The sequence below is a fragment of the Raphanus sativus genome, chromosome 7, assembly GCF_000801105.2.
Source record: "Raphanus sativus cultivar WK10039 chromosome 7, ASM80110v3, whole genome shotgun sequence".
Lineage (NCBI taxonomy): Eukaryota > Viridiplantae > Streptophyta > Magnoliopsida > Brassicales > Brassicaceae > Raphanus > Raphanus sativus.
Genome location: NC_079517.1, coordinates 5,121,566 through 5,146,099, shown reverse-complemented (window position 1 = coordinate 5,146,099; position 24,534 = coordinate 5,121,566). Strand labels below are relative to the sequence as shown.

The 24,534-nt window shown below is 41.3% G+C and overlaps 6 protein-coding genes and 1 non-coding gene across 8 annotated transcripts; 4 read left to right on the top strand and 3 right to left on the bottom strand.

Moving 5' to 3' along the window:
- The first annotated feature begins 9 nt into the window (after positions 1 to 9).
- On the top strand, positions 10 to 80 carry TRNAG-GCC (transfer RNA glycine (anticodon GCC)). The gene has a single exon. It is a non-coding gene; the product is annotated as a tRNA-Gly (tRNA).
- Positions 81 to 118: 38 nt separating this feature from the next.
- On the bottom strand, positions 119 to 8,274 carry LOC108817367 (laccase-13). 2 transcript variants are annotated; one of them, XM_056990302.1, is made up of 6 exons: positions 7,370 to 8,274; positions 7,207 to 7,297; positions 6,965 to 7,116; positions 6,805 to 6,882; positions 1,383 to 1,684; positions 119 to 1,308 (listed from the first exon to the last, which is right to left on the bottom strand). In XM_056990302.1, exons 2-6 carry the CDS (start codon positions 7,288 to 7,290, stop codon positions 230 to 232), a joined length of 1,695 nt encoding a protein of 564 aa, XP_056846282.1. In that variant the 5' UTR covers positions 7,291 to 7,297; positions 7,370 to 8,274; the 3' UTR covers positions 119 to 229. The 2 variants fall into 2 exon arrangements, with proteins under 2 accessions (XP_056846282.1, XP_056846281.1); XM_056990301.1 differs by having other exon boundaries at positions 7,207 to 8,274.
- Positions 8,275 to 8,340: 66 nt separating this feature from the next.
- Positions 8,341 to 10,810, top strand: LOC108817366 (sorting nexin 2B). The gene is made up of 5 exons (XM_018590031.2): positions 8,341 to 9,554; positions 9,627 to 9,836; positions 9,927 to 10,187; positions 10,271 to 10,357; positions 10,543 to 10,810. Exons 1-5 carry the CDS (start codon positions 8,493 to 8,495, stop codon positions 10,621 to 10,623), a joined length of 1,701 nt encoding a protein of 566 aa, XP_018445533.1. The 5' UTR covers positions 8,341 to 8,492; the 3' UTR covers positions 10,624 to 10,810.
- Positions 10,811 to 10,892: 82 nt separating this feature from the next.
- LOC108817368 (40S ribosomal protein S4-1) lies at positions 10,893 to 12,447 on the bottom strand. The gene is made up of 5 exons (XM_018590033.2): positions 12,328 to 12,447; positions 12,046 to 12,123; positions 11,767 to 11,947; positions 11,581 to 11,678; positions 10,893 to 11,487 (listed from the first exon to the last, which is right to left on the bottom strand). Exons 1-5 carry the CDS (start codon positions 12,328 to 12,330, stop codon positions 11,059 to 11,061), a joined length of 789 nt encoding a protein of 262 aa, XP_018445535.1. The 5' UTR covers positions 12,331 to 12,447; the 3' UTR covers positions 10,893 to 11,058.
- Positions 12,448 to 12,684: 237 nt separating this feature from the next.
- On the bottom strand, positions 12,685 to 17,084 carry LOC108816229 (spermidine coumaroyl-CoA acyltransferase). The gene is made up of 2 exons (XM_018588801.2): positions 16,307 to 17,084; positions 12,685 to 13,553 (listed from the first exon to the last, which is right to left on the bottom strand). Exons 1-2 carry the CDS (start codon positions 16,947 to 16,949, stop codon positions 12,850 to 12,852), a joined length of 1,347 nt encoding a protein of 448 aa, XP_018444303.1. The 5' UTR covers positions 16,950 to 17,084; the 3' UTR covers positions 12,685 to 12,849.
- Positions 17,085 to 19,172: 2,088 nt separating this feature from the next.
- Positions 19,173 to 21,871, top strand: LOC108818359 (CBL-interacting serine/threonine-protein kinase 2). The gene is made up of 2 exons (XM_018591316.2): positions 19,173 to 21,535; positions 21,650 to 21,871. Exon 1 carries the CDS (start codon positions 19,372 to 19,374, stop codon positions 20,788 to 20,790), a length of 1,419 nt encoding a protein of 472 aa, XP_018446818.1. The 5' UTR covers positions 19,173 to 19,371; the 3' UTR covers positions 20,791 to 21,535; positions 21,650 to 21,871.
- Positions 21,872 to 22,590: 719 nt separating this feature from the next.
- LOC108817953 (CBL-interacting serine/threonine-protein kinase 2) lies at positions 22,591 to 24,149 on the top strand. Its single transcript, XM_018590781.2, has one exon. It carries the CDS (start codon positions 22,601 to 22,603, stop codon positions 23,990 to 23,992), a length of 1,392 nt encoding a protein of 463 aa, XP_018446283.1. The 5' UTR covers positions 22,591 to 22,600; the 3' UTR covers positions 23,993 to 24,149.
- Positions 24,150 to 24,534: the final 385 nt, after the last annotated feature.

The following is a 24,534-nucleotide window of genomic DNA, read 5'->3' as shown; positions in this document are numbered from 1 at the left end:
AGCATACAAGCACCAGTGGTCTAGTGGTAGAATAGTACCCTGCCACGGTACAGACCCGGGTTCGATTCCCGGCTGGTGCATTATTTTTGCTTCGATCTTGTATATAAATTGTAGAAGCTATATGTAATTTTTTTTTTTATATAAACTATAAAATCCCGTCATACTAAACAAATCATGCTGGAAAAGGAAGAAGATATACAAGTCTATGAGTGTGTTTATATCGAGTATTTTAACACTGAGGTAAGTCCAATGGTGGAGACTGTACAGATTGCAAATGCCCTTCACCGTTCTCAACCAAAAAGACCATAGCCAGACCCCAGAATATATGCGAATCTATGTGGCAGTGCATAAGCCACACTCCAGGGTTATCTGCCACGAATCTGATAGCTATCCATCCACCAGGAGGTGTTCCAATAGTGTTTCTCCGCGGTGGATCAATGAGGTTGAAGCTGGATGTGTCTTTGCTTGGGTTGAAGTTACCAATACCTGTCCCAACTACATAGAACTCGTACCCGTGGAGATGCATCGGGTGATTCTCAATGGTCACGATGCTTGTGTCTTGCAATATGACTTGCACTTTGGACTTGTACTTTAGCTTGTAGGCCTTTGTTCCACGTGTGGGCTGCCATAGTCCTCTGCTCACGTTTCCTGTGTAGTCAAACGTGGTTGGAGGAACAGGAGGGAAGTCTGTGGTGAAAACGCCTGCGGGAGTGCCTTGGTAATAGGCTTGCATGATGGAGTTGCTTCTGGGGAAGACGAAAGAGACGTTGTTGATGCTGGCAGCGAAGCGTGTTCCGTTGGGGCCTTGACATCTTTGCGTGTTGGGGGTTGTGCAGTTGAACAGTCCTAATCCCACTGTGAAAAACAAGTCCTCGTCGACCTCGAGGGGCACTTCAACTTTTGAAGGACTCTTCATCTGCGCTGTGAAGGCTGCTGCTGTTGCTGTGTCGTTGAATCCTGGCAGCTGCGCGGGGATGGCACGTGCCTGAGTAGTAACACAGGGGGCGTCTTTGTACTGTAGGATTGCGGTGGTGGTGGTGTTGTCAAAGGGAGCGTTGGCGCTGTTGTAAGCGTGTGCGGCCATGTAGTAGTGTGCTGGCGGTTGGTCTGCGGTTAGAAGCACATCAGTTGTCTGACCTGGACCTAACATTATGACATTGGTGGAGAAAGGTTTGGTGTAGGAGGCATCCGCAGCAACAACCGTCAGTTTGTGATTCGCAATACCGAAGAAGAGCTCTTGGTTTAAGCCAGAGTTGATGACCCTGAGGAGGACTGTCTCTCCTGAGCCCACCAGATATCTCAAAGTTTCTGCATTGTGACAAAACATAAACAATGGTAGCTGTAACTGATTTGAGGAATGGGAAGCATAAACTAAAACGTACCTTGGCTAGAGCATCTGTAGAAATCACCAGGCTGACCGTTGATGGTGAAGGCGTCTGACACGTTTGGTGCAGCTCCTGTGAACTGAGCCATGTTCAGGACATCCATGGGGTTTCTGTCCCACCACTCACCTAAGAGGAGAGTGAACTCTCTCTTGGGAATAACTGGAAAAGGGTAGTGAGGAGAAGAGAGCGGAGGGCGGATGATGAGAGCTCCATACACGGTGGCTCTCAGCCATCTGCTGTGGGCATGCCACCATAAGGTACCTTCTTGTTCTTCGATGTTGAATCTGTAGGTGTAACTCTGATAAGAACTGATGTATATTACGATGAGTATCCTCCCAACCGCCCACTCTTAATCTCCACAATCCGGAGAGTTAAGCCAATACAAGTTTTCTCATATCTTTCTTCCTACGCTATTGGAGCCTTTTATAGTCTAAGGTCCAATTACAATTATTAGTAACTTCTGTAACAACTTTGCTTTACTCTGTAAAACTGTAACTTCTCAACGCTTCTCTTTATCTTCTATTCACTTCAAACCAACAGTGCTGCTCCTTCCAATCCTCTCTTCTTCCTCGTAGTGTATACACGTAATGGTATATCAATACCCCCCTTCCGCAGACCGAGCTTGCCCTCAAGCTCATATAATGGGAACTGCATTTTAAAGTCCTTCAATCGCATCCAAGAGGTCTCATGATCTGGCAGATTCTTCCAACGAACCAAGACTTCCAAATGTCCCTCATTGCAGTAACGCTTCTCAATTAATTCCTCCGGTTCCACCACCAACTCTTCAGACTCCGATAACACTGGTGGCAAAGGAGTAACCGTATGACCTTGACCCACCACTGGTTTCAGTTGCGAAACATGGAATACAGGGTGAACCTTGGAGTCAGCCGGTAACCTCAAACGATATGCCACCGCACCAATCCGTTCCAACACTTCATAAGGCCCATAATAACGAGCTGCAAGCTTCTGACAAACACGTTTCTGCACCGATTGTTGTCTATAGGGTCGTAACTTCAAGTACACGATATCACCCACATCAAAATCTAACTCCCTTCGATGCTTGTCAGCATTATTTTTCATTCTCTCCTGCGCTCTCAACAAATGCCCTTTTACATCAGACAACAAAGCATCTCTCTCTCTTAGCATTGTCTCCAACTCAAAGTTCTGTGTAGAACCTTCCTCGAAACGTAACAAGGCTGGGGGATCACGACCATACACCAACTTAAAAGGAGAACACTGAGTTGCCGTATGGAATGATGTATTGTACCATAGTTCTGCCCACATCAAATACTTCGCCCACGTCTTGGGATGAGACGACGCAAAGCAGCGCAAATATGTTTCTAAACATCTGTTCAATACCTCCGTTTGTCCATCTGACTGAGGATGAAAAGCGGTGCTAAACCTCAGCTTTGTACCCGACGCTCTGAAACAATCACGCCAAAAGTTACTCAGGAAGACCTTGTCTCTATCCGAGATGATAGATTTGGGAAACCCGTGCAACCGAACTATCTCTGATAGAAACTTCTTTGCGACATCAGATGCCGTAAATGGATGTTTCAATGTCAAAAAATGGCTGTGCTTGCTCAATCTATCCACCACAACCAAAATGACATTCACTCCTCCCGACGAAAGGAGTCCTTCTATGAAATCCATTGAGATGTCTTCCCAAATCTTCTCTGGTAACTCAATAGGTTGAAGCAAACCTGCAGGTGAGAGTGTGGAATACTTATGTGTCTGACACACCTCGCAAGCTGCAACATACTCACTAACTGTCTTTCTCATGCGTGACCAATAGAAATTCTCGCGAATCCTCTTAAGTGTCTTCAGAACTCCAGAATGGCCCCCCAATAATCCATCGTGACACTCGTGTAAGATCAATGGAATATGGATAGATTTCACCGGTAGCACCAAAGAACCCTTGTATAATAACCTCCCTTGACACAAAGAGTAACCCTCCTTCATCTTGTCTCCATTACTCAATCTTGTTATCAGTTCCTGAATGCCTTCATCAGAATCAATCTCTGCATAAATGTCCTGAAGTTGCAATGGAGAGTGGACTGTCAACGCACGTAACTCTTGTGAACCGTAGTGAACAATACGTGAGAGTCCGTCTGCCACTTTATTCTCCGAACCAACCTTATATTCAATGTCAAAATCGTAACCCATGATCCTTGTTAACCACCTCTGGTAATCCAAAGTCACCTCCCTCTGTTCTAACAGGTATTTTAAACTCTGTTGATCAGTACGTACTACAAAACGCCTTCCAAGCAAATAATGACGCCATTTTTGAATTGACAACACGATTGCCATCAACTCTCTTTCGTATATAGGCTTGAGCTGCTCTTTACTCGACAAGGCACGACTGAAATAGGCAATCGGATGTTTCCCTTGCATCAGCACAGCTCCCAGTCCATAACCAGATGCATCGGATTCAATCACAAATAACTGCTCAAAGTTTGGCAACGCCAGAACTGGTGTGGAAACCATAGCCTTCTTCAGTGTTTCGAAAGCTTGTTGAGCTACTGATGACCACAAAAACATCTCCTTCTTTAATAACTCTGTGAGTGGCCTCGCTAACATTCCATACGCCTCAACAAACCTTCTATAATACCCAGTCAGGCCGAGAAAACCTCTGAGATCCTTCACCGTACGTGGAGTTGGCCAACTCTTTACAGCCAAAATCTTCTGCGGGTCTGTCGAAACTCCACACTCAGAGATAATATGTCCCAAGTACTCTATCTGTGCTTGGCCAAATGCACATTTTTTTCTGTTGGCAAACAACTTGTGCTCTTCAAACACCTTCAACACAGCTTCAAGATGTTGCACGTGCTCTTCTATCGATGCGCTATATATCAGTATATCATCGAAAAATACTAAAACAAACTTCCGCAAGAACTTCTGAAACACCTCATTCATCAAAGCTTGAAATGTAGCCGGTGCATTTGTCAACCCAAACGGCATGACAAGGAATTCATAATGGCCCTCATAAGTGCGAAAGGCTGTTTTCTCGATGTCAGCTTCCTTCATCCTTATTTGATGATAACCTGAACGCAAATCCAACTTAGAGAAGACTTTTGCTCCATTCAACTCGTCCAATAGTTGATCGATAACAGGTATCGGATACTTGTCTGGCACGGTTACTCTGTTGAGAGCTCTGTAATCGACGCAGAATCTCCATGAGTTATCCTTTTTCTTTACTAGGAGCACCGGACTTGAATACGGACTATGGCTAGGACGAATCGATCCCATTGCTAACATCTCCTGAACACTCTTCTCCATCACATCCTTATGAGCTTGAGGATATCTGTAGGGTCGAACGCTTACTGGTCCCGTCCCCTGTTGAAGTGTTATGCCATGCTCTCTTCCACGAATCGGAGGTAACTCCATTGGCTCCTTAAAGACGTGAGCAAAGCGATCTATCACTGTCTGCAATGCAGGATGAACCTCCAGAGTTGTTTGAGCTGACTTCAGAGATTTTGGTACATTGTGTAACGAGGAATCACCTGTCAACTTCACTCTTTTTCCTTGATACCAAAACTCATACTCATGATTTTCCCAGTCAATCTGACATTTCCCTAATGTCCTTAGCCACTGCATTCCCAATATTGCGTCAATAGCTCCCAGTTCCAGAACTATAAAATCAGCTGTGAACGTTATTTCTTGTACTGTAATCTGAACGTCTTTGCAAATCCCAATCCCATTAACAGAAACGCCAGTTCCCAGTAGCACTGCCATATCATTACGTTCTTCCACCTTCAGTTTCGCTCTCTTCACCAACGCGGGAGAAATGAAGTTATGTGTGGCTCCACTATCCAACATTACTATCACCTCTGACTTTTTGAGTATTCCTCTCATCTTTGTTGTCGTAGGTGAAAGACGACCCATCAGTGATCTCACCGAGATAGACTTAAGTTGCGGCTCCCACACAATATCGTCTTCTTCCGCTTCATAATTCTCCTGATCAATCAGAGATACATCGAGTCCATTGATCACTGTCAACACCTGCAATGTGGCGTTAGGGCATTGATGTTGTCGAGACCACTTAGCATCACATGTATAGCATAATCCCAACTTCCTCTTTTCTGCAATCTGCGCTTCAGATAATCTCAACTGAGGTCTATGCTGTCGTTGTTGTCTTGGAACAGCTGGCTGCTGAGGCTTCGCTATCCAGCCTGTATTCGTATAAGAATTCGAATAAGACTTGCTCTTGTTCTCTGGTGGTCTCGATGTTGCCGCATTTCTCTGCTGCATCTCTTTTTGAACCACTCCAAACAACGCACTTGATTCCATCTGATACGCCGTTGAAATCATATCAGGCAAGTCAATTGGCTTACACATGGTAACCACTTCTCTCATCTCGGCCGAAAGACCATTCATAAAAACCCCTTCCTTTTGTGTATCGGTCAACCCAACCACCTGTGTTGATAGATCTTCGAACTTATGTATATACTCTGCAATCGGCCCTGTTTGTTGTACTGCGAAGAAAGGCTGACTTGGATCTCGCAATCTCACTCTGCTGAAGCGTGAAATCAAACGATTCTTGAAGTCAATCCAACTGACAAACGGATGCCTCAAGACTTCACTGTTAAACCAGCTCAATACGTCTCCCATCAAACTAACCGATACCAGCTCGATCTTCATCAGCTCACCGTAACCGCCAATACGAAAGAAACGCTCCGCCAAAGCGATCCAACCGTAAACATCATCTCCTGAGAAAATCGGAAGCTCTACCTTCTTGATGAAGCTATCGCGATCATCTAGAATCGGAAATCTAACCGTATCGTTTGTTTCTCTAAAGCTACGGCCAGGTTCCATGTTAGTGAAGCGTACCGGAGGACCTTGCGAGAGATTGATTTGATTTGGGATCGGAATCACCTCCTCCACTGGTCTCTTGTCAAGCTTCTTCAGGATCGCCTCAAACTTCAGATCGAGTCGCTGCTCCAGCTCCGTCATCGATGACCTAATCTCATCGATACTTCCTCGTAGCTGCACGCTCGTCTCTCTCTGCTCTGCTACTTGCGCCGATAACGAATCCAGATTCGCCGATGCCTGCGTAGGTCTCGTCATCGTGATCGATCGCGATTGTTCGATCCAGATCGCACACACGCACCAATTTGATAAGAACTGATGTATATTACGATGAGTATCCTCCCAACCGCCCACTCTTAATCTCCACAATCCGGAGAGTTAAGCCAATACAAGTTTTCTCATATCTTTCTTCCTACGCTATTGGAGCCTTTTATAGTCTAAGGTCCAATTACAATTATTAGTAACTTCTGTAACAACTTTGCTTTACTCTGTAAAACTGTAACTTCTCAACGCTTCTCTTTATCTTCTATTCACTTCAAACCAACAGTGCTGCTCCTTCCAATCCTCTCTTCTTCCTCGTAGTGTATACACGTAATGGTATATCAAACTCCCTCCTGGTTTGATTGGGCATTGTGTTATGAATTCTGGTCCATCAGCCCATGGATTCCGCATCTGCCGTATCCCATGCCTGCACATGCTCTGATCATCTAGGTGTTGTTTTGATTTATCATTACATAGATTGGATACAAGTGAAAGTGAGTGAGTTATACCAGTGGAGGCTGATGTTGTACTGAGCTTTGTTAATGGCTGTGATGACTAGAGAGTCATCGTTTCTGACCTCCAAGGTTGGCCCTGGAAACTGTCCGTTTACCGTGATGGAGTTACGAACTCTGCACAGCCTCTTCACCGGCGTCTCTTGGATCTAAAGGAAACACACAAATGAAAACAAAAGTAACTTGAGAATCTCAATGGAGGTAAACCAAAAAAAAAAGAAGGAAAGTAGTGAACACACAATGAACTCATGGAAGTGAACTTCAGCATTAACAAGTGAAGCTACAAAAACCAACAACGCACAGAGGAGCAAGACTTGCTCCATTTCGATTCTGACTTGTGAGAAAAAGAGTAAGCAGAGGTACCTTTTATATGCAGTTGAGTTTAAGGGAGGATAGTCTAACCTGTATTAGACTGATTTTGGTGTAACCACTAAACAACAAACAGTTTCTTCTTTTTTTTGAAAAAAAAAATTGATTCTTTGTACCACAAGATGTAGGTGAACGTCTGCCCGCCCACTTTTTTTTTTTTCTCATCCTCGTACACCAAATCTCTTGAAGCTTTTGGATTCTCAGAATCTTTCCTTACTATTTGGGGACCAAGTAGCATGTACTAAATTCTAAAATATGCCTAAAGCGGTTGTAAAATTTATCAACTCAAAACCAATTCTTTTGCTGCCTTCATCATCATCATAACCATCATCATCAGTTAAAGAGCACGAAGGAAAGCAGAGACCTTTCTTAGATCAAACATGAGACATCTGCTTCTCCAGTTCTGGAGAAACTTCCCCATAAACCTTCATATGATTACAGTGCTTTAATATGCGACTTCCTACCTCTGCTTCATTACTATATACTAGAAAATTCTCTAAAATGTCAACAATCAGTCTCCACAAGTGATTCAATAACCAGTTAGACACTTGTTGCATAGTGCTGCACAAGGACCGTATCAATAAAACAAAATCTTCAATTAGACAAGTGACTGTCTCCACCCTTGTCTTAAAAATCTAAGCTTTGAGCGTCTCGCCATTTGAAATCCCATTAGACTACGTTCTTATTTCCCGAATAAAACAAAAGCATAAGGTGAAGAAGGTGTGTGTACTTTGAGAAGATGAACAATGACCCGGAAACTCTCACGGGTCGGATCCGGCAACCCCAATTTCGGAGCCCCTGAGTTCATCGGAACCTTTCTGACTTCTGAGAGTTGACTTGGGGCAAGAAAGGGTCAAAGTCACGTGACACTTGGTCAGCCCGTTTGGATGCGGAGATGAGACTATCACCGTTTTAAGAGCAAGAAGACTAAATAAGTTGCATAATTGGGCCCGATAAAGGCCGGGTCGGGTCAAAACCCAGGCGAAGTCTTTAACGTGACTCGATGTCATCTCATCTTCTTCCCCAAGTGGATCATTCACGAGACTTTCACACGCCACTTATCGTTTCCCGTGAGCCCCACCGCCGCGACTTGGCTTTTAATTGCGGTTAGACGACCACCGTCGCTTTCACATCCTCGGAATCTCCGTTTCGGAAAATGATGGGCTCAGAGAATGACGACGAGGCCCATCTTCACGCCTCCACGGAGGATATGGAGAATCTCTTCCTCCGCGATGATGTCGATCCCTTGGCGACTAGCGATGTCAACGGCGATAAATCCAACTCCGGTTCGCGCCACCTGCTCTCTCCACCGCCGATTACCGTCACTCCGGCCGATTCCGATCCACTCTCCGCGCCGCCTCGATCGAAACCAAACGGCGGCGGCGGCGACAGCAGGTCCTACATCGAGCCGCCGTCATACGCAGACGTGATCTTCAGCCCTTTCGACGATAACTCCGAGATCAACGGCTCAGACGAAGGAAGTCATCACTCCTCAGATTCCCTCTCTAGATCTCCCTCCTCTTCCTCCACCACCTCCGATTACATCAAGATCACAGTCTCCAGCCCTCAGAAAGAGCAAGACTCTTCAACAACCTCAATCATCTCCGCGGGAAGCGCTTACATCACCTACCTGATCACAACCAAAACCAACCTCCCCGACTACGGATCCGGATCCGGATCCGAGTTCAGCGTGCGGAGGAGGTTCAGAGACGTGGTCACGCTGGCGGATCGTTTAGCCGAGTCTTACAGAGGCTTCTGCATCCCACCGAGGCCTGACAAGAGCGTGGTGGAGAGCCAGGTGATGCAGAGGCAAGAGTTCGTCGAGCAGAGGCGAGTCGCCTTGGAGAAGTACTTGCGCAGGCTCGCCGCGCATCCAGTGATTAGGAAGAGCGATGAGGTGAGGGTGTTTCTTCAGGTGGAAGGGAAGTTGCCGCTGCTGGCGAGCGCTGACGTGGCGTCTAGGATGCTGGATGGGGCCGTGAAGCTGCCTAAACAGTTGTTTGGTGGTGAAGGAGGAGGAGGAGTTTCTGTTGTTGAGGTGGCTCAGCCGGCTAGAGGCGGTAGAGATTTGCTGAGGTTGTTTAAAGAGCTTAGACAGTCTGTGTCTAATGACTGGGGTGGGTCTAAGCCAGCTGTTGTGGAAGAAGATAAAGAGTTTTTGGAGAAGAAGGAGAAGATGCTTGATCTTGAGCGAGAGATTGTTAATGCTTCACAGCAGGTGAAGCTTCGTGGTGCTTCGTTAATGCATCACTAAGCTTACTGTTTCTCATTGTTTTGTTTTTTTTGGTAGGCTGAAACACTAGTGAAGGCACAGCAAGAGATGGGGGAGACTATGGGGGAATTGGGATTAGCGTTCATCAAGCTGACGAAATTCGAGAACGAAGAAGCTGTCTTCAATTCTCAGAGAGCTCGTGCCAACGATATGAAGAATTTAGCTACTGCAGCTGTAAAAGCAAGCAGGTTTTACAGAGAGTTGAATTCTCAGACGGTCAAGCATTTGGTAAACTTAGATTCCTACTAGGCATGAAGAATATATATTTTATCGAGTTGGGGTTTTAGTTTCAATTAAGGAGCTGTTATTTGATGTCAGGATACACTCCATGATTACCTTGGCCTAATGATGGCGGTCCAGGGGGCGTTTGCAGATAGATCTAGTGCTTTACTGACTGTGCAGACGCTTTTGTCTGAGCTTTCTTCACTGGAAGGAAGAGCAGAGAAGCTGGAAGCTGCGTCGTCAAAGGTATTTGGGGGAGACAAGTCAAGGATTAAGAAGATAGAAGAGATAAAAGAAACAATCAGGAACACTGAGGACGCCAAGAATGTAGCCATCAGGGAGTACGAGCGGATCAAGGTTGTTTTCTGTCATGCCCCTATACGAAACAAATCTTTATCCTGAGTTGAAAAGTCTAATACGAATATGTATTGTAACGACAGGAAAATAACTGGAGCGAGGTTGAAAGGCTAGACAGAGAGAGGCGTGCAGACTTCTTGAATATGATGAAGGGGTTTGTTGTTAACCAGGTACATTGTTATCAGATGATTGAAGTCTTGATTAATTTGAGTGAGGAGTTTTCTTTTTGCATAAAATGGTTACCCACAATTTAATGAAATGCTTGAAAATTGGCGCTGGAGAAATCTTGAGGGAGATTTTTGAAACAAAGAGATAAATGTGTGAAAACAGAGTTGCTGGTATATGGATGGTGCAGGTTGGATATGCAGAGAAGATCGCCAGTGTGTGGACAAAGGCTGCAGAGGAGACTAGTCAATACGATAGAGAGAGCTCTTAACAGGAAGCAGCCCTATTCTCTTCATTCGTGATTTTGTGCTTAAGACCAATTTTACTTTGTTTTCATAGAGTTACACTTCACGTTTCGATTTGTGTATTTGTTTATCCGAGTTGGGTGTTAAAAAAAGTCGAGCAACAAATAAATAATCTGATAAGGAAACATAGAAGCCATCTGTTCATTGATCTTATGTTTCCTTTGCTGCTGCGCTATATGTTTATATAATTTTCCGAGCACATAACTGGAATAGAATATTTTTTTAAGACCCAACAGATTTTAACGAGTAAATTACTAAAATTGTCAACACAAACATTACAAGAATTTTAAGCTGTTTTTTTCAAAAGCAACATGAAGAAGGCACAAAAGCTCAAAACTGAGGTAAGAAACTAGAGTTTATAGCAAGAGAAACGAAACGGCCTTTTGATGATGATTCATCTTTTAAGCAGCTTGTTGGGCAGAAAGCCTCTTCCTGGCTTCCTCAATGATGGTCAGCTTGATACCTTTACCCTTGGGAAGAGACACCCACGGCTTTGTCCCTTTCCCGAGAGTAAACACATTACCCAACCTCGTGGCAAACTCATGCCCCGTCGAGTCTTGAATGTGGATCGTCTCAAAGCTTCCCTTATGCTTCTCACGGTTCTTGATCACACCCACACGCCCTCTGTTTCTACCCCCAGTCACCATCACAACGTTGCCCACGTCGAACTTGATGAAGTCCACAACCTTGTTCTCCTCAAGGTCTAGCTTGATGGTGTCGTTTGGTTTGATGAGCGGGTCGGGGTAACGGATGGTGCGACCATCGTAAGTGTTGAGGTAAGGGATCCCCTTCTGCCCCAACTGGATAGTCCTAACCTTGCAAAGCTTGAACTACACAATGCAACAGCTCACATTAACACTCTTCTGATTCCAATCACTAACACACCCAAAGAGTTTTGTTTACAAACGTTGTCAAGATTTTACCTTTGCTTCCTCATCCCTGATGGAGTGGAGGCGGAAACGTCCCTTGGTGTCATACAGAAGACGGAAGTTCTCATTGGTCTTGGGGATTGATACAACATCTATCCAAAATCAAAATACAACCGACTTAAAGCCACTATTTTTTCAGATAGATTCAAAAGGGATAAAAAGAAAAAAAGAAACACGTACCCATGAAACCAGCAGGGTATGTCTTGTCAGTCCTCACTTTTCCATCAACTTGGATATGCCTTTGCATCAGGATGGAGATGACTTCACGGTACGTCAAAGCATACTTCAACCTGTTCCTGATGATCAAAACAAGAGGAAGACACTCTCTCGACTTGTGAGGTCCGGAAGACGGCTTGGGCGCCTGCATCATAAACAATTAAAAGACAAAACATGTTACAGGCAAAAATGTCATCAACGGTCTTGAAAACACGAGTTTGAAGACAAGACAAGAAAACTTACGAAAGCACCACCGAGTTTGTCAAGCATCCAATGCTTGGGGGCATTGAGCCTCTTCAAATGCTTCTTCAATCCCCTCGCCTGCAAATTTTACCATTCAGACATACAAGGTCAGAACAAACAAAAAGCCAAAGAGACAGACGAGTCTAGTCAATACAAAGTTAACACATTTATGATAGGACACTAACAAAATGCTCATTTTTTGAATATCCATGTCTATCATATCACTAAACGCATAAGAGATACATATATCGATGGAACATAGCAAATAAAATTAAGACGAACCATGTTTGCAGATGTTTCGGAGCTGACGACGACGACTACTTCTGATTCCTCTGCGGCGGCAGTTCAGCAGTGGGTTATATATCAAAAGAAGAAGAAAACTGAAACCCTAGGTTTTTTTGTTTTTTCACGTATATAAATATTGGGCTTATTTTGTTATTACAGGCCCATTTAGAAATCTAAGACTAACCATGGGCCTGAATCTTTGAAATTTGAATTGTGAGAACTAATCAAGTAAACATAAATGAAAGATGAAAGCCTTTTATTGACTTTTTCTGTTTGTAATTGACTTTAGATTGTGGAACATAAAATTCCTAAACTGATTTTAATGCAAATCTTTGAAGCTCGTAACATGAGTGGTTGCTGAGGTGGCGCTAAATCATTGGTTTTTTTAATTGTTACAGTGCAAACTACATAACTCTTGTCAAGAGAATTACACAAAGCATGAGTTCCATTTCATATATTTAAATGTGAATAAACGCTCACCCACATATTATTTTATCATTTGATATAAATCTTAAAAGCTTAAGGATTCATGTGTTTCTTCAAATCATCCATTGCAGTTTTGGGCAACGTGACTAGCACCCTAACCCCACCTTGCTTCCTTGGCAAGAAAACACAAATATCCGAAAGAAACTTAGGCACCACTGGTATTATATTCACCGATCCTCCATACCCGAAATCAACTTCATCTAGCAATCCAAGTTGCCTCCAATCAGTGAGCAGCATAAACGCACCTTTCCCTCCTTGACATGCTACCTTCATCTTCAGACTCTTCTCTGTCTCCTTTAGCTGCTCGGACACGTACCGCTTCTTCAAAGCCTCCCTCTTAGCCTCTTTGATGAGTTTCACCACAGGAGACAACGGTGAGCTGCTCAGCTCGCCGGCCTTCATTGCTACGTTGGCTTTGACGAATGCGTTTCCGTAGTAGCCTTCACGTAGCGGTGGATCCACAGTGCGGCGTATGCCCACTGCCATTCCGAAAAGCGTGGTTCCATCTGGACTCAGCTTCAGGGCCTTGCATCTTGCTCTCCAGACGTGGGCTGCAAGAATCTCTAGAGTTGTGACGTCTTCCGTGACCTTGTCCTTGAGCTGAGTGATGTCTTGGGATGTGACGTTTAGGATCTCGCAGACCATGTCGTTGGTTGGTGTGTAGGGAGAAGTTGCTGCAGATGAACAAGCCTCTGCGAAATCAACCAGCTTGGGAGCTTGTTCTTCCTCCGTTTGATCTACTTATATATATGCACAAATGTTATGAATCTAATATCTCTAATTAATAAAAAGAAAAATTTAAAGTTACTGAATCTGAATATATAGGAGGTTAATATATACTTTAAGGGGCAAATCTCTAAAATATCATTTAAAAGAAATTATCAAAATTAAACTACTAGTACAGTGATCAAAAAAAAAAACTACTAGTACATAATGATTGAAAATTAATAGCACTTATTTGACAAAAACACACCTAGATTACTCTAACTACAATCTAGAATCTCACCCTCATTCCTGGCTACTAAATCATTAACTCTAATCACTAAACTAACTCAAATATAAAATAAATAAATAAATCTTTTTTCATTTTTAACTGGTGCTATTTTATGGATTTTTCCTCTTGAATGCTAATTTTTTCACTAAACTATGTTTAGTGTATAATAGAGTACTAGATTTTGACCCGCGCTTTTAAAGCGCGGGTTTATTTTCCTTTATTTTTTAAATTGACAAATATTTAATAAATGTCATATTTTCATATATTTGTTTTTTATAAAAAAACTTAAGTTTTTTATCTTTCTTTATCGTGTTTCATTTTAAATGAGTATAGGCCCGAACACAATATCCGGACCTGAAGAACCAACCCGAAACCGACCAGAAAATCAAGATCCCGAACCCGATCAGACCCGGAATAAATATCCGAATGAGTTTTAAATTGCTATATCCGAAGAACCGGTCTCGAACCCAACCCGAACCGAGAACCGAATGAGTACCCAAAGATATCTAAATATGAATATATATCTAAAATATATGTTATAATTATATTTATAATTATTTTAATATTTTAAATTAATATTATAAGTTAACTATAGTAGTTATTTTCGGTACTTTTGAGTATTTTTAGATAAAATATGATAATTTGGATAAACGTTTACCAAAAAAACTGTATAGAATGGATATTTTGGTTACTTTTGCTTACTTTTGAGTAATTTGGATACAAAAATTTGAACCGAATTGGATACTTTGGTTACTTTGAGTACAAATAACCGAACCCGTTTTAGATACTTTGGTTATTTGGTTATTTTCAGGTTCTTATGCATGAGAACCGAATCCACCCGGACCCGGAAAGACCCAACTCGAACCCGATCCGAAATTTTATAATACCCAAATGGAGTTAAATTTCAAAACCCGAAAAACCCGATACTCGAAAGAACCGATCCGTATCCGAATGGGTACCCGAACGTCCAGGTTTAATGAATATTTATGTTTAGAAAATTAAACTTTATTTTTAATGAATCAAGTTGGTATAACTCTGATAAATTAATTTTACTATTTGTTTATATTTTCAAATAAAAAAATTATATACTCTTAATAAAGATTTATACTTTTCAATGAAAATATTCAAAAAAATTTATGAATGCTTAAATTATATTAAAAAAGGAATTATTTCAAAAACTTAATTTCATATTCATATTAGAATTATTTCAAAAACTTATTTATGACAGTTTAGAGAAAATATCTAATTACTTAAATGCTTCCATTATTTTTTTGTTAATTTTGAGAAAATGTTTTGTTTTTGACAAAAAGAGAGAAAATTGTATTGGGCTCAATTATTAATCTGATCTTTTCTTAAATATGGCCCACTGATATCGAGTATTTGGTTTTGGTTTTTAAAAACCGTTTACGTTTACATCTATACTATTATTTATGAAGTGATTTTGCTTACTTGTCATGTTCTCCATGATTTTAGCTAATTTTGCTTATTTGTCATGTTTTTATTAAGTTTAAGCTAAATTATCATTGATTTATTATTTGTTTTTAGCTGAGTCACTAATTTATTAATTTTTAAAAAATAGCCTTGATGAATCTTGTATATAAAATAAAATGATTTTTATTTTATTAATATTAAATTTATATGTTATAATAGCTTTTCTTATTTGTCATATTTTTATTAGGTTTTAGACTTTTAGATAGGTTATTGATTTATTATTAGTTTCTAGCTATTCACTAATTTATTAATTTAAATAATACCTTAACGAATTTATATATAAATAAAAACAAATTGTATTTTAATGATAAATTTTATATGTTATATGCTATATTAAATAATTGATTACAAAATAATATTATAGAATTATAAAAAAAGATAATTCTTATATATATATATATATATCTGAAAATAATATTTTTATTATAAAATTTAAAAAATTAAGATTCAAAACAATTTATAATTAAATATTAGCCAACCAAAAAAATATAAATATATTTTCTAAACTATCTCTAAGATATGAGTGTTTTAAAAAAACTTAACACAATAATAAGTATATATTTTGATAAAAAATATTTGACATATATAAATATTTTGATGTTTGATTTAACTATTTAAAAATATAAATAATAATTTTTATGCTGGTTTTAGATTAGTAAGACATAAACTAATAAGTATTTATAAGAAATTTATGCCCGCATGTGCGGGCAAAACACCTAGTGTTAAAAAAATAGAAAAGGAAAGAAAAATCGTTTGGCCCTACAATTTTATTATTATCGAACATCAATAAGAGCCCATAGAGGAAGAAAACGTTAAATTACAGGAATGGCCTTCATTAAGCTGTCGAAATCTTTGCAAAATCAGTGGCATGAGAACTAAATAAAAGGGTATTTTTATTAAAAAGACCAATAGGATCCTGCTTTAATAGTATAGATTCTCTATTTTTATTTATATAAATCTAAGATAGTTTGGATAAAATTAATTAATAACTTTATATACATATACCGTTAATGTTGAGGTTGTTAGAGGTTAGGCAGTGTCGATCCCAAACGGGGATGATGCTAGGATGTGTCTTTCCTGCGGCGAACTCAGTGAAGGCCTTGAAAAACTGAGACGCCCCAAAACCATCACATAGAGAGTGAGAGAGAGCCGTTGCAAGAGTGATCCCTCCACATGCAAACACAGTGACCTGGAGAGCCAGAACGCTGTAGCCTCCAGAAGCAACTGGCACAGCTTCGTAAGTAGGTACTAGTTGGTTCAAGTCTGCGTCCATGTCCTCCAAGTAGTTAAGTGAAGAAAGAGTGCACTCTGCCGCCGCCTTTACAAAAGGGACTCCTTCTCCTGGTGCACACTTCAACTCAAGTCTATTGTCGTCGGATCTTCGGTGAAGTTTTCCGGCGAGAGGGTAGTAGTAGACAAGAGCATGAGAGAGAGCTTCTCGTAGAAGGGAAGCAGGGTCTTGAGTTTCTTTGGAGGATGGGGCGTAGACGTAGATGGTTTTGGCGAGGGTTTCGATGTAAGGATCGTTGTCGAGTGTCGAGAGGGAAAGAGAGACTTCAGGTGTTGGCTTGGAAGGTTGCACCATGACCACTTGTGATTTCTTCACCACCAAGGGACTCGTCGAAGAACTCATGCCTTGGCTTCCCATATCTATGTATTGATTTTTATGCCACAGACGTATTTGTGTATGGATTATATATAGAAAACTTGTGGAAAAGTATATATATATATAATTGACGTTTTATGTTGGAAATAGAGGGGAGCGAGTTGGTAAGATTATGACTTTGAAGATTGGAAAAGGTTACAAAGAGGAAATGAAAACTGCAAAGTCAAGTCTTATCTTTATATCATATAAAAATGCGTGGTTTATCCTAATCCCTTTCAATACTTTAACTCGCATTTAAAAAAAATGTATTTAGAACCAAAGAGTTAATCTTGAATTATTGGAGCTATATGGTATAAGAAGGTAGGATGTAGAAGTTGAAGATGCAAGAAGAGCTTGCAGATGTCAATAGTCTTCTGTGACTAATGCTGGAGGTATTAGTCGTTACTACATAAGGCATGCGGAGTGGTGGGTTACTATGTGGATGCAAAGATATGCTGAGATGGAGAAGAATAAACTGAGGGTTTATGTCTTGACGTAGTCGTTGAAGTAGTTGATGATGCAGTGTGTGTCAGAGAGTGAACCAGGAGGCATGCGGAGTGGTAGAGACCATGTGGACGCGAGATGCTGAGCTGGCGTGGGATAAACTTGAGGAGCAAGTTTATACCGTGGAGAAAAGGTAAGAGATAAACTTGGGGAGCAAGTTTATGCTTTGAGGAATAAGTGCATTCCAAGAAAAGGAAAGTGTACTTATTAATATAGAAGTTGTCCATATATCCATGTTGCCTTGGAGACTAGGGTTTCAGGAACGTGGAGGTCACTATAAAAGAGCTATGGAGTCGTGGGTATTCCAATAAGACACTGGGGGCTATTGTCATAGAGGAAGGGTGAAAATCTTTTAGAGTGTCCTTGGGTCGTGCCGAAGCAGTTGCTGAGGTACTTGACGGTGGAAAGACATGAGCGGGTAGCTTAGGAATTGTTCAGTGGCGTGTGTTAGGGTATAACACTAGACATGTAAAGCTGATTAAGCAGAACTTGTAATTGAGTTGTACAAAGCGATTTCTAATAAAGTTATTGGTGTGTGCTTGTGTATTGTCTCTCTGGTTTACCTTCTGCATTACTTAATTGTGGTGTCATATTTGCACTTACAGAAGTCAGATGCATTGATGAGAGCGTTGAAGAGACAATAATATTGTTATAAGTGTCGCAATAAGATTCGCGAGGCACAGAGACTTGTCAAGACGCGTATCTGTTTGTGGTGGTAGCCCGAGTCCTCACTTATTCAACACTCCACATCATTCTCTCTATATCCTAATGGATTTAATTTAGAATTATCTTATAAAGATGGTTTCTACAATGGAGAACATTGACATTCAGGTTTTCGGATTCGCAAATGCAATAAGAGATTAGTAATTTGCGTTGTTGGAGTGCAGTCATGGAGAGCCACGTGCGTACAATCACATAGGCATATAGACTTTGGAGAAGGATCAGTCAGTGATCGGTCAGTGGTTCGAACACGGAGATTTAAATGATGTAAAAGTAGGTGTAATCATATCGGCTTTACAGAATTTCACTCTTTTCTTTATTTTATGTAATACAGCTCTCTTCTTCATGATCCATATGCTCACAATGCAATCAAAGTGTCGGAGTAAGCTTTTGGGTTACTACTTCTTTCTGAACTAATCCGTCCCTAATCAGTAATCAGTGTAAAGCAGCCTATATATAACACATGTAACATGTATGTGACAAGAAATCCCAAAATCAGAACGAAACTGATTATCCAAATCCCAAAATCAGAATGAAACTGATTATCCACAAATACATGCGTTATGTCCACATCCACACGAAACATTCGACTATTTCCCCATAATTTTTCCACAAAATTTTTAAAACTATTATACATACATCATATATTTTCCATATAATAAAAAAAAACTGTTCACAATTTCATAAATCTCAGATTTTATCTTGTACGTGATGGGACAAAATGTCTGATGATTTGACAGATCTAGCTATTAATTGGGAGGGTTTATCTTTCACTATTAATCACAAAAGTAGCACTTTAATCAGAAGTAAAATTTAAAAGTTTACAGATTACAAGAGAAAAAGTCAGCTATCGAAGGGCGCATGATAGCGAATTAGGTGGACGTGCCCACAAGGAACACATGCCTCTCTGTCTCTCTTCACTTCCACGCATTAAATTACCACTTTAAAAAAAAATCTGCCTTAGATTTTTTTTTCTCTCTTTATTTTAAATTAAAAAATATAAATTAAATTAAATTGAAAAAAAAAAAAAAAATCAAAGACAGAGGAGCAGAGAGACCTGAATGCGCTACTAACTCATAGCAAAAAGATCCATACTTTATCAATCGTATCGTCTTCTTCACCGGTGAATCCTTCTTCTCCATCTTCTCCCTCTCCATTGGTAATCAGATTCGTCCCTAAAGTCTCAACCTTTCTCTCTCAAATGGAGAACAAACCGAGCGTCCTAACCGACAGATACGAAGTAGGGCGTCTCCTCGGACAAGGAACCTTCGCCAAAGTCTACTACGCCCGCAGCGTCCACACAAACGAGAGCGTCGCCATCAAGATGATCGACAAGGACAAGGTCCTCCGCGTGGGCCTCAGCGACCAGATCAAGCGCGAGATCTCCGTGATGCGCATCGCCAAGCACCCCAACGTCGTCTCCCTACGCGAGGTCATGGCCACCAAGTCACGCATCTACTTCGTCATCGAGTACTGCAAAGGCGGCGAGCTTTTCAACCGAGTCTCCAAAGGTAAGCTCAGAGAGGACGTCGCCTGGAAGTACTTCCACCAGCTCATCGACGCGGTCGACTTCTGCCACAGCCGCGGCGTCTACCACCGCGACATCAAACCCGAGAATCTTTTGCTCGACGATAATGAGAATCTGAAAGTTTCTGACTTTGGTTTGAGCGCGCTTGCGGATTGCAAAAGAGGGGATGGGCTTTTGCATACGACTTGTGGGACCCCTGCTTACGTGGCGCCGGAGGTGATTAGTAGGAAAGGGTATGATGGGTGTAAGGCTGATGTTTGGTCTTGTGGTGTTGTCTTGTTTGTGCTTTTGGCTGGTTACCTTCCGTTCCATGACTCTAATTTGATGGAGATGTATAGGAAGATTGGGAGAGGGGATTTCAAGTGTCCCGGTTGGTTTGCTCCCGAGGCGAAGCGGTTGGTTTGTAAGATGCTGGATCCTAACCACGAGACGAGGATCACGGTTTCGAGGATCAGGGAGAGTTCTTGGTTCAGGAAAGGCTTGCATTTGAAGCAGAGGAAGATGGAGAAGCAGCAACTCAGGGAGGCTGCTGTTCATGTTCCTATTCCAATGGAGGTTGGAGAGAGTTCGGGTTCGAGCGAGAACGGGGAAAGCCGCCGCCGGGAAGAGCCGCCGGCTCAGCTTGCGTACTTGAACGCTTTTGATATCATCAGCTTGTCTGCGGGGTTTGATCTAGGGGGGCTTTTCGGGGATGCTGCTGGCAATGACAAGCGAGAGTCTAGATTCGCGTCGAGGAAGCCTGCTGGTGAGATCATCTGTAAGCTGGAGGAGGTGGCGAGAGGTTTGAATCTGAAGATAAGGAAGCAGGACGCGGGGCTGTTTAAACTCGAAGGGTCCAAGGAAGGGAGAAAAGGAGCGTTGTCGATGGATGCGGAGATATTCCAAGTGACGCAGACGTTTCACCTGGTCGAAGTGAAGAAATGTGACGGGGACACCGTGGAGTATCAGAGGCTGGTGGAGGAGGATCTTAGGCCTGCTCTGGGAGATGTAGTCTGGGTTTGGCAAGGTGATAAGGAGAAGGAAGAGCAGCAGCTAAAGCGTGGTTTGCAGGATCAACAAGAAGTAGAACAACAAAATCTTGAACCGTTGTAGCAGAGAACATGAAGAAAAAAGAAGAAACTCTATTAAACTTGAGCATCAAGAACAGTCACTCTAAGGTGACAAACGAAAGGAAAAGAGGTAGAAAGAGGGAACAGTTACATAACTTGATTCTTTACAATAGCAGAGATAGTTCACCCTTTTGTTTACTTGAGCTTCCTATATAACTTTCTTAAGGTTTTGTCAGCACAGCAGCAAGAATGTGCGTACGTGTTGTGTAAAGCAAATCCTTGTTTTAAGTGTATAAAACAAGCAAAATCTTATACAGCTGTTGTTTTCAGAACTCCATGAGAGGATTTTGAGAAGTCAATAGACAGTTGCATGTAAACACTGGGGATTAAACACACACAATAAACAATGTGCATTTGACTTTGTTTTAAACATTCTGTGATTGAAAGAACATTTGGTGTTTGGAAAGCGAAGTGGAGGATTTTAGATAGAAAACATCCGAAGTATGATGTTAAAAAGTGGGTGAAGATTGTGACAGCAACTATGGCACTTCACAATTTTATTCGAGATTCATCTGATGAAGACCGTGATTTCACTTATTGGGAAACAGTAAGTGAGTATGAACATCATGGTAACCAAGACCTTGAGCATACTGAATACCTTCCATCTGGTGATAGAGCAATGGAGATTCGACGTGATGCAATCACTGAAAAGGATAGCAAGAGGAAGTCGACTTCCATATTAGCTTCACATGTTATATGTATCGTCTCGAGCTGTCACTTTCCTCCAGGTTCATATTCTCATCTCTGTCTAGTTGTTTATATGCTTGTAGGAAGCATGTGTGATGTATTGTTTTTTATGTATCGGCTCAAAGATGTGATATGTGACATTATACTTGTTTTAGGTTTGAATGTTCAAGACATTTGAAGATCTTCTTGAAGTCAGGGATTATGTTTACTATTGTTCAGACTTTGAGTGTTTGAGTGTTTAGTGTTTTAAGTCAAAACTTTGAGTTTTTATTTTTTATTTCAAGACTTTGAGTTTTTAAGTTTAATGTTTATTATTGTTACTTTTGAATGTTATAAAACATGAAAAACTGAATTTAATATTTATTTTTATTTATGTATTTTTTATTTGCAGTGAAATATATTTTTTTACAAGTTAAAACATGAAAAACTGAATTTTTAGATAATATTTAGATCAAAAGAGAAGGTAAAGAGTTTTTGGTCATTTGACATAAAACTCATCCAAATACAAAATACAGAAATACAGAACGAACATAATTGTATCCAGATACAATTTCCAGATGCATGTTCCAAATTTTTCAGAATCGTGAATGAACAACATCTGATTGCTGCATCCAATTACTGCGTCCGGATGCCACGTCTGGAATTCTCATCCAATTCACGAAACGAACAGGGCCTAGTTCACCCTTTTGTTTACTTGAGCTTCCTATATAACTTTCTTAAGGTTTTGTCAGCACAGCAGCAAGAATGTGCGTGTGTGTTGTGTAAAGCAAATCCTTGTTTTAAGTGTATAAAACAAGCAAAATCTTATACAGCTGTTGTTTTCAGAACTCCATGAGAGGATTTTGAGAAGTCAATAGACAGTTGTATGTAAATACTGGGGATTAAACACACACAATAAACAATGTGCATTTGACTTCGTTTTAAACATGTGTGTGCTTCTTCTTTTCTAACGCGTTGACAACACGTAAGTATCAAAAAGGGTTCAAGCGCGTTAGGTTTGACGAGTTCACACATATGCACTCCGTCTAAGTAGATTTTATTTGATTTTTTTGGAATGTTTCATGCTTTCTTTATTTTCAACCACTACCTATAAATAAAAACAAGAGATGATCAGATGTCAAAGCAGAGATCTGCACGTCTTCTTCTTCTTCTTCCTCCTCATCTTTATTGCTAAATCTGTAAGACTAAGGATGGAGAACAAACCGAGCATATTAACTGAAAAATACGATGTTGGGAGATTACTAGGACAAGGCAACTTCGCAAAGGTCTTTTACGGAAGGAGCGTTCATACGAACGAGAGTGTAGCCATCAAGATGATCGACAAGGAGAAACTCAAAAAGGTAGGACACAGCGAGCAGATCAAGAGAGAGATCTCCGTGATGAGTCTCGCCAAACACCCGAACATCGTGAACCTACACGAGGTCATGGCCACGAAGTCCAAGATCTACCTCGTCCTAGAGTACTGCAAAGGCGGAGAGCTTTTCAAGAAGATGCTCAAAGGCAAACTCGACGAGGACGTCGCTTGGAAGTACTTCCATCAGCTCATCGACGCGGTTGACTTTTGCCACAGCCGAGGAGTGTATCACCGCGACATCAAGCCTGAGAACCTGTTGCTTGACGAGCACGACAACCTCAAGGTTTCTGATTTCGGTTTGAGCGCGCTCGCGGAGAGCAGGCGAACAGACGGTCTGCTTCACACCGCTTGTGGCTCCCACGCCTACGCTTGTCCTGAGATTGTCAACCGTAAAGGGTACGATGGGACTAAAGCGGATGTATGGTCTTGTGGGGTTGTCTTGTTCGTGCTTTTGACTGGTTACCTCCCTTTCTATGCTTCCAACCTGATGGAAATGTATAGGAAGATTGGTAAAGCGCAGTTCAAGTGTCCTCGCGAGTTCCCACCTGAAGCGAAGAGGCTGTTGACTAAGATGCTGGATCCTAACCCTGAGAGTAGAATCACCATTTCGAGAATCAAGGAGAGTTCGTGGTTCAAGAAAGGTTTACCGATGAAGCAGAAAAGGATAGAGAAGCAAGTGGAAGCTGCCGGTCCGAGCGAGCCGACGCGGATTGCGAGCATGAACGCTTTTGATATCATCGCCTTGTCTTCGGGGTTTGCTCTGGGAGGACTGTTCGGAGAAGTGTGCAGCAAGAAAGAGTCTAAGTTCACATCTAGAAAGCCTGCTTCGGAGATCATTCGGAAGCTGGAGGAAGCAGCGAGAGGGTTGAGCCTGAAGATAAGGAAGCAAGAGGCGGGGCTGTTCAAGATGGAAGGAGCGAAGGAAGGAAGGAAAGGGAGGCTGTCGATAGATGCGGAGATATTCGAAGTGACGGAGACGTTTCACTTGGTTGAAGTGAAGAAGTGTAATGGGGATACGATGGAGTATCAGAGGATGGTGGAGGAAGATCTTAGGCCTGCTTTGGCTGATATTGTGTGGGTTTGGCAAGGGGAGAACGAGCATGTACTGCGTGGTTTGCAGGAGGGACAAGAACCGGCACTGTAGTAGCGAGTTCAAAAAAAAAAACAGAAAGCATTTGAGATCAACAAAAAGAGCCATTTTTCTTACCTTTTTTATTTATTTTAACATAGCTTGCATTCATTGTAGAGATAACTGATTGTTGTAACCCTTTTTTTACATTTTGTGTTTTTTTTTTGCTTCAGTTTGTGAGTTTTATTGAGGTTTGGTTTGATACAAATAGCAGAGAATGGTGGTGGTGAAGTGTATATAACTTTCATCATTGCTACATTTCATAAACTTATTGTTTCAGTTGCTGTTAAATACTCATATGTTACTTTGTGAAGTACATAGCTAACTTAGAAATCCAAAAAAAGTAAGTCAAAGAATTCAATAAACAGTTTCGAGCATTTTTGATGTCAGAATTGTTCTCAGTACGTGGTTTATAGGAGCATAGCATCATCCATCAAAAGAAGAACCACCAGGTTCTGTTCTGTAGATGATGAACGCTTCTCATGTTTGAGGGGTAGTTTCGTCTTTTTGTTTAGAAGGGAAAAAAAATGGAAACAGATGATTTGTTTGCAGTTTTA

What these genes read in the sequence shown, in the direction of transcription:
- LOC108817367 (XM_056990301.1), bottom strand. Translation starts at nt 7,290, where the DNA reads ATGGAGCAAGTCTTGCTCCTCTGTGCGTTGTTGGTTTTTGTAGCTTCA. An exon ending in TACAACATCAGCCTCCACTG is followed by an intron (nt 6,883 to 6,964) that starts GTATAACTCACT and finishes GAGCATGTGCAG; the next exon opens with GCATGGGATACGGCAGATGC. An exon ending in CTACAGATGCTCTAGCCAAG is followed by an intron (nt 1,309 to 1,382) that starts GTACGTTTTAGT and finishes GTCACAATGCAG; the next exon opens with AAACTTTGAGATATCTGGTG.
- LOC108817366 (XM_018590031.2), top strand. Translation starts at nt 8,493, where the DNA reads ATGATGGGCTCAGAGAATGACGACGAGGCCCATCTTCACGCCTCCACG. An exon ending in CTCAGACGGTCAAGCATTTG is followed by an intron (nt 9,837 to 9,926) that starts GTAAACTTAGAT and finishes ATTTGATGTCAG; the next exon opens with GATACACTCCATGATTACCT. An exon ending in GGGAGTACGAGCGGATCAAG is followed by an intron (nt 10,188 to 10,270) that starts GTTGTTTTCTGT and finishes TTGTAACGACAG; the next exon opens with GAAAATAACTGGAGCGAGGT.
- LOC108817368 (XM_018590033.2), bottom strand. An exon ending in ACAAACTCGGTGGTGCTTTC is followed by an intron (nt 11,948 to 12,045) that starts GTAAGTTTTCTT and finishes TTTATGATGCAG; the next exon opens with GCGCCCAAGCCGTCTTCCGG. An exon ending in TCAGGGATGAGGAAGCAAAG is followed by an intron (nt 11,488 to 11,580) that starts GTAAAATCTTGA and finishes TGCATTGTGTAG; the next exon opens with TTCAAGCTTTGCAAGGTTAG.
- LOC108816229 (XM_018588801.2), bottom strand. Translation starts at nt 16,949, where the DNA reads ATGGGAAGCCAAGGCATGAGTTCTTCGACGAGTCCCTTGGTGGTGAAG. An exon ending in TAACAACCTCAACATTAACG is followed by an intron (nt 13,554 to 16,306) that starts GTATATGTATAT and finishes ATATATAAGTAG; the next exon opens with ATCAAACGGAGGAAGAACAA.
- LOC108818359 (XM_018591316.2), top strand. Translation starts at nt 19,372, where the DNA reads ATGGAGAACAAACCGAGCGTCCTAACCGACAGATACGAAGTAGGGCGT.
- LOC108817953 (XM_018590781.2), top strand. Translation starts at nt 22,601, where the DNA reads ATGATCAGATGTCAAAGCAGAGATCTGCACGTCTTCTTCTTCTTCTTC.